The sequence below is a fragment of the Mesocricetus auratus genome, unplaced genomic scaffold, assembly GCF_017639785.1.
Source record: "Mesocricetus auratus isolate SY011 unplaced genomic scaffold, BCM_Maur_2.0 Super-Scaffold_100676, whole genome shotgun sequence".
NCBI lineage: Eukaryota > Metazoa > Chordata > Mammalia > Rodentia > Cricetidae > Mesocricetus > Mesocricetus auratus.
The window spans coordinates 54,248,198-54,261,337 of NW_024429266.1; the positions used below are offsets into that span (position 1 = coordinate 54,248,198).

The window sequence follows — 13,140 nt, forward strand, 5'->3', positions numbered from 1 at the left end:
TAGTCATGAAAACCATGCTAACCAAGCCAGAAGACCCCTGGAATACTCCACTGCAGAAGACATAATCCCAGTCCCTTTCATGGTCCAGACCCCAGCACTCCAGCCATGGAATGAGTCTTAGGGTTCCCCTTCCAGAAAAAGCTGCATGGCCTGCTTACCACTCTGAGTTTCTATTAAATTTTTTGAAAGTAGAGAGCAATGCAATAAACACTTATGTGGCCCCAACATCCCGCTTTAACAGGTACAACTCCAGATCAGGGCTGTCGTTTTAAAGCATGTTCCCCAATTCAATAAATTTTCCCCAAAATAGTTTATTACACATGTCTAAAGAATGAACATTCTTTTAAAAGAATGTCCATGCTGGACAGTGGTTAGCCCACGCCTTTAATCTCAGCACCCAGGAGGCAGAGACAGGCAGATCTCTGGGAGTTTGAGGCCAACCTGTCTACAAAGTGAGTTCCAGGACAGGATCCAAAGCTACAAAGAAATCCAGTATTGAAAAACCAACCCCCCTCTCCAAAAAAAGAATGTTCATATAGCTGCCATCCCATAGACAGGATTTAACTGAAGTTCCTTAATGATGCCCAGTATCTTTCCCTTGTGGACCGTTGATTTAATAGTTAAAGGTACTCCTCAGAGGGTGGGGAGACCAGCCTTCAGGCAGACTGTCATGGCCACTGTCCCTCTAACAACACACAAACAAGTACACAGATCTCAGGTGTCTCTCTGGGGCTCTCACAAGCAGTTTGTCCAGTGCTTATCTGTCGTGCACCGAGACCCTGAGTCAACTATGGAAACTGGGCGTGGCAGTTCGAGCCTGCAATCCCACTGCTTCATAGGTAGAAGCAGGAGGATCGGGAGTTTGAAGTCACCCTCCCTCACTATCTGTGTTTGACGAAAGCCTGAGCAACGTGAGACCCTGTCTTAAAAATAAAGAAGGGACGGCATTAACTCCCCTTTATACCCTGATATCCTAACATAACAGGAAAAAAGAAGGAAGTACAAGTCAGGCAGGACACTTATTAGCTGTGTCACTTTTGGACAGGTATATAGCCCCATTGAGACTTTTATTTTATGGTGGGGATAAAAATACCTATCTCCTAAGACTGTTAAGGCTTTGAAAGAGAAGGTTGGAGCTGAGTGGTGCTAGCCCACACCTTTAATCCCAGCACTGGGGATGTAGAAGCAGGCAGATCTCGAGTTGGAGGCCAGCCTGGTCTACAGAATGAGTTACAAGACAGCCAGGACTACACAGAGAAACCTTGTCTTGAAAAAGCAGAATAAAAAGCTAAAAGAAAAAAGAAAAAAAAAGAATTGGGGTGGTGGGCGTGTAGAAGGTCCTCTGAAGCCCATCTTGTTTCACAGGCTCAGTTAATCGGTTGACTCACCATCAAGTCGGTGGTTTATTACCTGCAGGTATTCCGGAAGAATGAAGGGTCAGGCAGTGAGAGTCGGAGCTGGTTCCCCCAGCCTGGAGTGATGCTCACACTCTCCAGCTATACCTGAGTGGCTATGCTCTGCTTGCTTGCTCTGGCCGCTATTAAACAGACAAGTCCCTAGACTGAGGGGTGGGCAGGGCTGGACAAGGGCAGAGATTGGCTTAGGACTAATTTCACCAATTTCTGAGTTCTTTCACTAAAATGAATTAGTAATTTCACTGCTGCTGTTGATAGAGTGCTTATATGTGCCAGGTTCTGTGCCAAGCACTTTCCACCCTCTTAGTCACCTCAATAGTCCCTGGGGCAGGGACTATTCTCAAGATCTAGGTAACCCGGGAGGAGTTATACAGCCAGAACAGTAAGAGTCGCTGGTTCTCACACAGGGTTTTTCTGGTACTTAAACTCTAGGCCTTAAAAAATGCTAGGCTTTGACTTCACACCCCAGATTTAGAGGCTTCTGACCACTACTCAATAAATGTTGCAAACTCCAGCTGGCCATTATGCTAACCTGAAGAGCAATGTGTGGGTTGTAACAGACTATCTCCATAAGGAAAAATGGCCCTAAGCACAGCATCAGCTCCAAGGATGCATACTCTCTCACCCTCTAGTCCTTGACTTGGCCCCATCTGAAGGAATAAGCACATCCCTAGGCAGAGCCAAGGAACTGGGGGACATAAGAGGCATTGCACAGTCTTTACCAAGAGCAGAAATGTTGGAGAATCAGTCCCAGGAGCACAAGAGTCCCTTGGCTGTTCTTCGACCTAAACATCTTGCTCTATTGCTCTATACTTGAATAAGGGCTTCAGTTCTAGGCGTGGTAGACATTGCAGAAGTAGCACACTTACATGGCATGCGAGAGGCTCTGGGTTTGTTTCCCAGGGCTGAAAGCAATTCTGTTTGACCTCATCCTCCAGAAGCCACTGGAGACAAGGCAGCCATTGGGCCCAGAGCCCAGGGATCAGAAGAGAGAACATAACTAAACTCCAGTAGGGTTGGAGTGGGGGGGGGCAGGTCACCAAAGTGTCAAGACCTTGTCTAAGTTTCTTTCCTCTGTTTCCTTTCCTGGGTCACGAGCCCCTTGAAGGAAGGCCTTCCATTTCCCCCATAGTCTAATATTTATCCATTATTATGAAAGCTGTAAAAGAAATAGCCACCTTCCCCACAGGGGAAGAATTCCTGAGTGCCTTGGCTTCCCACACACTCCTCATTTCCTGGTAAAGTCTTGAACATGGGCCCAGGGAATGGCAGGAACAATGCTTCAACTCTCCTGCTGTGTCTCCCTGCTTTCCCATCCCTGCGCTCAGGAGTTGGGTCACGTGCCCCAGGGCATTTTGATCAGCTTGGCTTTCTCTTCTTGAGTGGCTGGAGACTACAAACATCAGTCTATTCTTTTTCCCTCCTCACCAGCACAGGGTAAAGGTGAAGGAAGAAACACGCCAAGAGACCAGGATGCCATCAACTCAACGAAGCATTCTTCAAGGACACCTTTCCCTAATTGATTTTTGAGATGCTGTGTCTTTCCAACATATCCAGATTCTGCTTACAAAGCAAATCAAGGGCAGAGGTTGACAGTGCCAGTTTAATGCATAATAAGCTACTCTGAAGCATTTGGTCCCCAGCCAGTAAGAATTACTCTTCTAAGAAAAGAAGGGTTCTAGTCATGGAGTTAAGGGCCCCAACCCTCCCTCCCCACCCTACTTCCCTCCAGGGTGTGTCACTCACATCTATAGACATCTCCCTCTGGATGAGTTTCTTGGTCTCCTTTTCGCAGAAATTAAGCATGGCTTCCCGGTTGAATGTGCCAGAGGGGGGGTCTGTCCGTTTGATTCCTCTGCCGCAGCCCCACGGGGATGCTCCCATCTGGGTCCACCACGTCCAGCTCCTTCTCCAGTTCTTCCATCTCCTCAGGGGAGAGGGTGGACAGCAGGCTGTCGATGTCAGGGTCTTCACTCACCTGCCGCCGATACTTGGCTACCTTGGACATCTTGGCGCAGTGGGCAGCTGCTCTTGCCAAGTCTGTGGGCGTGCTGGTGGTACGCAGGGAAGGGAGAGGGGGGGCTCTGGTCTGGACAGAGCTGAGTGGGTTTGGATGTGAAGCCGCAGCTAGGTGAGGACTGCAGCTCGTGGCGCCGCTGTGCCACAGGTGCTCAGGGGACACAGCAGCCTCCCTGCAGCCCAAGGCTAGTGGACCCTGCTTGGTGTAACCAGCAACCAATAAGACCTGACAGCTGCCCAGCCCTAGAGGAGAAGCCAATCCCCAAGCCAGGGGGCGGGCCTGCCTCACTGTCAGAGCTGTTTGAAACTTGAGGACATTCCAGGGAATCTTGGAGCGCTGCGTGACCAAATTTAGTACAGAGCAGTTTAGCCTTTTAAAGACAAGGGGCCACGCAATGAGAAAAAGATAGAAAAATGCGAAGACCGGCAGAAGCACGCCAAGCCGCTGGAAGCCAGGGAAGCTGGACCAGGCCTTGAGGTTCACTAACTGGCCAGTCCCTCTCCGAGAGTGGACTTCACTTTTCTATCACTGGGTGGCCGCAGCCACATCTCTACTGTATTTGGTAATGGTTTGGGGGGGACTCCCAGGCATTTACAATTCCAGAAAAGACACTAATTCAAGATGAGGGGGCAGTTCTGATAACCAACCCACCGATACCATTTTCTGCCAAGGAGAACCTGAAAACTACATCGGTCGCTCTGACGTTTTTTTGCCACTTCCTAAGACAATAGGAGAATGGGAGACCTGGAGGAGGGTGCGAGAGTGTGTGTGGGGTGATGTCCTCACTGTGCATACAAACTAAAAATGTTTTGGTGTGTGTGGGGGGGGGGGGGTATTTTTGTTTGTTTTGGTTTTTTGAGACAGGGTTTCTCTGTGTAGGACTGGCTGACCTGGAACTCGATCTGTATGTAGTCCAGGCTGACTTCAAACTCACAGAGATCTGCCTACCTCTGCCTCAGGAGTGCTGGGATTAAAGGCATGTGCCACCAACGCCTGCGTACACACTGAAAATGTGAAGGCTGTTTGAGGAAGAGTTGGGACCTGCATGAATGAGGAAACTCTTAAGAGGCTATCAGTTTCCGAGGCTCCAAGGCTCTCGGAAAGAGGGCTCTAACCTTCCTCGGTGCCCTCTTCTGCAGGAGCATCTGTAGACACCTTTCTCTGTGCTCACTGAGGAGGAGCTGGCAGGCACCACCCACATGTAAATCCAGAGCATAATTTAGCATGCCTTAAGGGAAATGCAATTCTGGGCCACTGGGAGATACTATTGCAACAGGTCTGGCTTGTCATAGAAGGGCTTTCCACTGCTCATCCATCATGCTGCCCTGTGCAAGTCTCAGAGACATTCAATCTCCTGCCCCCCTCCTTCCTGCCACATAATCCCTTCTAGAAGCCCTGGTGTAACCCATCAGGGTAGAAGCTTCGATCTTTCCTGGCATCTCTCCATCCTAAGCCAGAGAGAGGCAGTCACTTGATCAGCGTTTGCTGAGTCCAAGGATCGTCAAGAACTAAAGCAGCCGTGGCATTTGATGCCCGCTAGTTCAGCTTTAGTTTAAGGCTAAGAGAGGGGCTGGTGCCAGCCGGTGGGATTGGTAGAAATGAGGCAAGCAAACCACAAAGGGAGAGCAGAAGAGGGGCTGAGAGAGCCCCGGCCACCATAGTTCAGTCACATACCCATTGGTTAATAGCACCTGCCAGGCTCTGCGATGGGAGCAGGTGATGTAACTGAAGATACCCACCAGGGTGAACCTGCCATCGTGGAGCCCACAGTCAGTAGCAATAAATGCTGTGGTCCACGAACTGTCCAGCACAGCCACAGGACCATGCTTGGTCCCTAGCTGGTTGCTCTGTTGGTGTTCCTGACACTTCTGGAAGTGAGACATCGCTGGAGGAAGTGGATCAACAAGGAAGGGTAAGCTTTTAAAAGTTCTACCTGGTTCCAGGACCTCGTCCTCTCTCTGCTTCCTGGTTGTGGTGAAGTGAGTAGCTCCTGCCACATGCTCTCACTGCCACCACGCTCCACCTCACCACAAGCTTTCCAAAGCAAAGAAGCTGAGAACTGCGGACTGAAGCTGGGAGCCCAGATCAATACCTTTCCCTTCGAGTCTTATAGCAGATTACGTGGTGTGGACGCTAAATAACATGACTGTTACTAAACAAACGATTTCAAAGAAACCATTGGATAATTAAGAGTCTGCAAAATGCCTCAAAGGGTAGGTGTAATATCGGGGTATGGTGGCACACGCCTTTAATTCCAGTATGCAGGAAGCAGAGGCAGTGGATCTCTGAGTTCGAGGCCAGCCTGGTCTAGCCGGTGATTTCCAGGACAGCCGGGGCTACACAGAGAAACCCCATTTCAGAAAAGGGGAGAGGGGACTACAATAGAATAGGCACATAGCAATACGGTTAAACAAGAGCTTACTCTCTTTAGGCTGAGAGATTCGCATCAGGTCCTGTTATTGTCACCTACTAACCATGCGACTCTTGAGCAAATGTCCACCTCCTTGAGATGAGGCTTCTCTAGCTGTAAAATAAGAACAGCAGCAGCAGCTGCTGCCTTGTATTGGTTACCCTTCCATCACTGTGACAAAATGCCTGGCAGGAGAGCTTGGTGGGGGAGGTATGATAGAGTTCACGGCAGTGGCAGGGGCTCTCCTCTGCCCCTTACTCTCACCTCTGTGGTATGTGTGTGCAATCTTTAAAATTCAAGAAGATGCTGTGTCATTTAATGGAGATTTTTTTGTTTGTTTGTTTGTTTTCTGAGACAGGGTTTCTCTGTGGCTTTGGAGGCTGTCCTGGAATAATGGAGTTTTAAAAAATTCTATACAAGGCAAATAAAATGAACCTGAAATTGTAAGATACAGGGAAACATTAATCTGAAACATGGTAAGCACAATATTCATTGACAGTTATTATAGCTACTTGTATTTGCCTTCTTTTTAAAAATTTATTTCTGCCAGGCGGTGGTGGCACATGCCTTTAATCCCAGCACTTGGGAAGCAGAGGCAGGTGGATCTCTGTGAGTTCAAGGCCGGGCTGGACCGATAGCCTCCAAAACAATACAGAGAAACCCTGTCTCGTAAAAACCAAAAAAAATTTTTTTATTTCTATTTTATATTTTGCCTGTATTATGTATGTGCACCACACTTGTGCCTGGTCCCTGCAACTGGAGTTACAGAGTTGTGAGGCACGTTATGGTTGCTGGGAACTGAACCAGGGTCCTCTGGAGAACAGCCAGTGCTGTTGACCTCTGAGCCATCGCTCCAGCAATGTATTCAAGTTCTTTCTTTGTAACAGTGGGACTAGAATCTGTCTCGAACTCGGGACTTTGCATCTACTAGGTAAGCTTTCTATCATTGAGATATACTCTTAGCACGTTTTTAACAGTGTGTGTGTGTGTGTGTGTGTGTGTGTGTGTGTGTGTGTGTGTGGTGGTAGCTTTCTTGCTTGCTTGTTTTTGAGACATGATCTCACTATATAGCCTTGGAACTCACTGTGTAGACCAGGCTGGCCTCAAATATCAGAGACCCACCTGCCTCTGTCTCCTGAGGATTACAGTCTTGCACTATCACATTTGATGTACATCATTTATTTATTTGTTTATTTTGAGAAGGTCTCACTGTGTAGCTCTGGCTAGCTAGTAACTATGTAGATCAGGCTGACCTTGAACTCACAGAGACCCTCCTGCCTCTACCTCTGAGATGCTGGGATTATAGGAGAGTACTACCCTAACTAGATTTTTTTTGTTTTCAATTACCTTTTCTTTCTAAAGGATTCATTTTATTTTCAATTATGTGTATGTGTATGTACACATGAATGCAGTGCCCATAGTGGTCAGAGGTGTGGGATCCACTGGATCTGAAGTTAGAGTAGCAATGAGCCACCCAGTGCTGGGAACTGAACTCAGGTCCTTTGCAAGAACAACACGAGCTCTTTGCCACTGGGCCATCACGCAAGCTGTCTTTTCCCTTTTTATTTTGAATTGATCTCACTAAGTTGCCCAGATTGGCCTTGAGTCATTCCATGGCCCAGACAAGCCCTGAGTTTGTGATCCTTCTGCTTTAGCCTCTTGAGAAGTTGGAACTCCAAGTTGAATACAACACCAAGCTTGTGTTACCATGCTTATGCTTGCTCTGGGTTCTTTTTTCTCTAGCCTACCACTTTTCTCTTTTGTTCTTTTTCCTTCAGCTATTAACTACCCTTAATAAACACACACATATTCCCTCTTGCCTGATTCTCACTGAAAAGTATTGGATCCCTGCTTATGGGGTATCCTCCGCCAATTCAATAAGCCAATCGAGCCGAATTATTATTAAGTCTAGGGTCAGTAAACAGAGGGAAGCAACTCCCGGGTGACTCTCAGAAAGGCAGGAAAGAAAAATCATGTGGTGGGTCTTGTGCCAGGTCTTAAATGCTGTGTAGGCATGGTCTTGGGCAGCCCCGGGGTAGGAGCTGACCCTTGAATGACTTTCTGGGCAGAGTCTGGAGAGGGCAGCCCCAGGGAGCTGCTGCCTGGCATGCTGAGGACACTCATTCATTCATTCATTCATTCACTCATTCAATAATTTATATATGGTACCTTATCGGGTATTGTGTAAAGAGAGATACAAAGATAATTATAACATTATTCTACATGCCTTTAATCCCAGCACTGGGGAAGGCAGGGGCGGGCAGATCTCTGTGAGTTTGAGTCCAGCCTGGTCTACAGATGAGTTCCATGACAGCCAAGGACTGGTAACCTTGCCTCACCTAAAACAAAACAAAACAAAAATTCCACTGTAAGGAAAAATACCAAGAGGCAAAAGGAGCTGCTAAGAGTGAGCAGAAGATACACTAAGCACGTGGAAAGGCGTCACTGGGGACATTCCAGGGGGAACAGCAAAGACACAGGTGGGATGGAGTAGTTTCCAGCTAAGCATGTTGGTAGGCATGGTGTTCCTTGCTCTTACCAAACTCCTCTCTTCTTCCTGCCCTCCTTTTTTTTTCTTATCTCATTATGCATCCTTGGCTGGCCAGGAACTCATGTAGACCCTGCTGGCCTGGAACTCATAGAGATCTCTGCCTCCCGAGTGCTGGGATTAATCTTTAAAGATGTGTGTCAGCATGCCCAGCCCTCCACTAAGTCTCTTGTTCTCCCTGACATCCCCTCAAATCAGTCTTCATTCTCACTGTTGCCCAGAACAGTATCTTCTGAAGTCGGGTGCAATGGAGCACACCTTTAATCCCGGCATTCGGGAGACAGAGGCAGGTGGATCTCTCTGAGTTCGAGACCAGCCTGGTCTACAAGAACTAGTTCCAGGACAGTCTCCAAAGCCACAGAGAAACCCTGTCTAGAAAAACCAAAAAAATAAAAAATAAATCCCCAAACAAATAAACAATAGCAACAATGAAAAAGAGTATTTTCTGGAACCCCAGACTCTGAAGACCCATTAGCTATCCTCAGCCTGCCCCTCTAATATCTGAAAGAGCCCCTTTGTAGTTTCCTGGGACTCCTTGGTGGAAAAAAATGTTTACTCTTTCCTGAAAAAGAGGCCAGGCCCAATGCAAATGACCCCCTTCAGCTCCAGGGTCAGCCTTTGCAGTGTTTAGTTAGTGACCATCTCTTCTGAGTTCTGACTTTCCTCTAGGAATACCCTAAAATACATGTACTCATCCTAAATCCACATCTTCTAGACTCAAATGGCAGGATTTACAGCCTCCCAAGTAATGTGGTTCTACTCAAAAATCCCTGTAACTTCTCTGCCTCAGGCTCCACAGTTCCAAACTCTTCTAGCGTGGCTCAAACTGAAACCTTTGGATCCCTGAAAACTCAGGCTCCTAATACTGTCCACGGATTGAGTATCTTTTCTTGAAAGATACTGCAGCTGTGGCCAGAGGATGTTGGAACCCACAGCCCCAGAACATACAGCCTCCTTCAGTCTCTGGAGTCAAGGACCACTATAGACACGACGGTTGTCCTAGCTCAGAAGCTACTTCCAGATAAAACAAATCCGTTCAGGGATGAGTGCACTCCGGCTTGCCTGAGTCTTCAGAGGAAGGTGAGCATTGCTGTGGCTAGACAGAGAGGGAAAAGAAAAAAAAGAGTGGCTTCAAGCCCTAGTTGAAAATGTAGTAGGAAGAGCAATGGACACTTAGTATCCAGAACCAAATTAATATCTTTAAAATTTTTTAAATTTATTGAGACAGCTCACACTATATATCTCTGACTTTCCTGAAACTTGCTAGCCAGTCTATGTTTAAACTCAGAGATCCATCTGAGTTCCAGGCTAGCCTAGTCTATAGAGTGAGTTCCAGGACAGACAGGGTTATGAGAGATGGCTCAGTGGTTAGAAGCACTGGCAGTTCTTCCAGAGGACTCAGGTTCAATTCCCAGCACCCACATGGCAGTTTACAACTGTCTGTAACTCCAGTTTCAAGAGATCTAACATCTTCATACAGGCAAAACTTTAATGCACATGAAATAAAAATAAATAAATAATTATAAAAAAGCAAAAAGATCCACCTGCCTCTGCCTTTGCCTCTTTAGTGCTAGTATAAAAGATGTGCACCACCAAGTTGGCTCTTAAGTGCCTCTTGAAGAGGGTGGATGACCCCAAGAAAGTGACATTCTCATAAATACAGAGTGGCATTATAGTATGGCAGATAAACTGCAGACTCTGGAGTCAAATGACACTGGGCTCAAATCTGAGACATGTAACCATGTGTAACTTATTTAACCTCTCTGAGCCTTTGGAAATGGAAACTGTGGGTGCCAAAGATTTGCCTTTTTCCTTTAGGGGAAAGGTGAGGGTCTACTTCACAGTTATGGAGTTAAGTGTATTACCTTTTTTGTTCTTGTGGTTCTGAGAATTGAATTCAGGGTTTTGTGTGTGATAGGCAAGGGCTTCAGCACTGAGATGTATCTCTAGCCCATTCTTCTTCACCATCATCATTAGTAGTAGTTTAAAAAAACATTTATTCATTGTGTTTATATGCATGAGTTATGTGTCCAGGCACTCCAGTGTCACTGTGTCCAGGTGCTGGCTCGCACATGTGTGGAGGGCAGAACTTGTGGGACTCAGTTCTCTCTTCCCCCATGTGGGTTCTGGGGATCAACCTCGAGTCGTTAGGGATGGCAGCAAGCACCTTACTCTCTGAACCATCTTGCTGGCCTGTTTTGGTTTTCTTGATTTTCTAAAATTTATTTATTTTTTGAATATGTATATATGTATGTGCCTGCCTGAGTTAACATGTACTACCCCCATGTCTAAGAATGCTAGACGTCATTGGACCTCTTGGAACTGAAGTTACAGTCGGTGATAAAATGCCTGATGTGAGCCAGGCGGCAGTGGCACACTCCTTAGGAGGCGGAGGCAGGCAGATCTCTGAGTTCGAGGCCAGCCTGGTCTACAGAGTGAGTTCCAGGACAGCCAGTGCTACAGAGAAACCCTGTCTCAAAACAACAACAAGGAGGAAAAATGCCTGATGTAGTAGTCAGTTGGTGGTGGCACACACCTTTAGTCCTAGTACTTGAGAGGCGAGACAGGCAGATCTGTATGAATTTTAGGCCAGCCTGGTCTACAGAGTGAGTTCTGGGACAGTCAAGGCTACACAGAGAAACCCTAATGGGGAAGTCCTGTGTATATGTCAATAAAGCACTGTTGGCCAATAGGGAAGCAAGATAGGTGGGACTAGGAATCGAGGAGGACTCTGGGTAGGAGAAACACAGGGAGTCACCATGTAGCCGCATAGAGGTAAGAAGTCCAGACCTTTTCTCCGGTAAGAGAAATACTTAGATTAATAATTATTGGTTAAATACTTAAGTCAGAGATAGCCAGTAAGAAATCAAGCAAATGGCCAACAGCTTCATAATTAATACAAGCATCTTGTGTGTTATTTGGGGACTACAACATGGCAGAGCCCAGGCGACTGGTGGGGAAAAACCAAAGCGGCAGACAAGAAAAAGGCTTCTCTCTACAAAACCCTGTCTCCAAAACAAAATAAAAATCCTGATATTGGTGTTGAAAACTGAACCTGGGCCCTCTGCAATTCTAGCTTTTTTGGTGGGACAAGGTCTTATGTAGTCCAGACTGACCTCAAACTCTCTTTGTTAATCTACAACATCAAACCTGACCTCTTTTTAAATTGGGGGGTGGGTGGAGTTTTGTTTTTGTTTGTTTTTTTGAGACAGGATCTCTTTATATAGCCCTGGCTCGCCTGGAACTCAATATTTAGATAAGGCTGGCTACAAATTTACAGAGAATCCACTCTGCCTTTCAAGTACTGGGATTAAAAACATGCACCACCATGCCTGGTCACTTGTAAAATTTTGAGACAAGGTCTTACTAAGTTGCGCAAGTCATCCTCAAATCTGAGATCCTCTGGAGTCAGCCTCTCAAATAGCTGGGATTGCACGCCTGTGCCAACAGCATGAGATTAAACATATTAAGTAAAATCACATATGAAAAGTACAAAAGCATCAGACATGCAGGAAGCATTTAACAATACTTTCCTTTACATTTCATATATCTGTGTATGACACACAGGCATCTTGTATCATTTCTTCTTAATTGAAACATTTTCTCTTCTAAGATTCAAGAGGAAAGAGAGGAGTTGTAGTACAGGCTTTTAATCCCACCAGAGGGAGATGGTAACAGCTAGATCCAAGTTAATGTTCTAGGTCCAGAACAAAGGCTAGAGAAAGGAATTCTTCCTCTTCTTCCTCACTGCTGAGTCATCTAATCTAGTCCATTCTTGTTTCACTTGGGGATTTACACTTTTGGCTTTCCTGGTTTGTATGCCTTTGTCTTCATATGGAATTACAATATCAGCTTTTCTTTCTGGGTCTCCAGTTTACAGATACAGACAGAGACTGTGGGTCTTCCCATCCTCTGTAATCTCATGAGTCAATTCAGCATCCTACCTGTCTGTCTACATATCTATAAATAATCTACTTATCTACCTACATACCCAACTACTATTGGTTCTGTTTCTTTGCAAGCCTGACTATTACTGGTGACTTAGTCTATTCAGAAGTCAAATAACAACCAGAAGAGTGCCCAGTGAGTATGGAATAAAAGCTTGAGTAACATGGACTCTTGAAAACCAGGAAGCAGAAAGAGCTCTGAGAAAAAGCTCTCCTGTCAGGACCCAAAGAAATGGCTCTGCTACATCTGGACTTAGGGTCAGAGAATTCTAATCCACTATTGCTCTCTCAAGGTGAAACAACAGGATGTCTGGCCTATGGTTTATATGCAACAGGACACTTGGCCTAAGGTGTGGTCACTGCATGTCCTGCCTAAACAGCAAACTACTTAACTCAGGAGATAACTACTTGATGTTTTGGGTATTTAGAAGGTAATTATGCTTGCTTGTTCTTTGTATCTTGGTAAGGAAGTCTTTTGCCTTCTCCCCCTCTTTTGATGGGAGTATAAAAGACTGTGCACAATGAATACCGGTGGTCCACTACTTACTGGACACTGTCTCTTGTCTCTCACTCCCCCTCTCAGGTGCAGACAGAGGCAAGTCAGCTACACCTGACAAAGTTCCCCCCCAAATTGGGGTACAACACTCCCAACTGAGTTGATGACTGACTTACTTCACCATGAACTATGAAACTCTTGGCAAACACACACAGTTCCTATAGGAAGCTAAGGAAAGTTGTCAGGCTGGGTGGTGGCACATGCCTTTAATCTTAACACTCAGGAGACAAAGGTAGGAGAATCT

General features: G+C 46.2%; 1 protein-coding gene across 1 annotated transcript in view; it reads right to left on the reverse strand.

The window, feature by feature from the left end:
* The window catches only part of Lmod1 (leiomodin 1), a 39,356-nt gene extending 35,709 nt beyond the window's left edge, over positions 1-3,647 (reverse strand). The window contains 2 exon segments of the mRNA XM_005073399.4: positions 3,162-3,251; positions 3,253-3,647. Of these exon segments, the coding sequence (XP_005073456.1) occupies positions 3,162-3,251; positions 3,253-3,423 (261 nt within the window). The 5' untranslated portion in view covers positions 3,424-3,647.
* Positions 3,648-13,140: the final 9,493 nt, after the last annotated feature.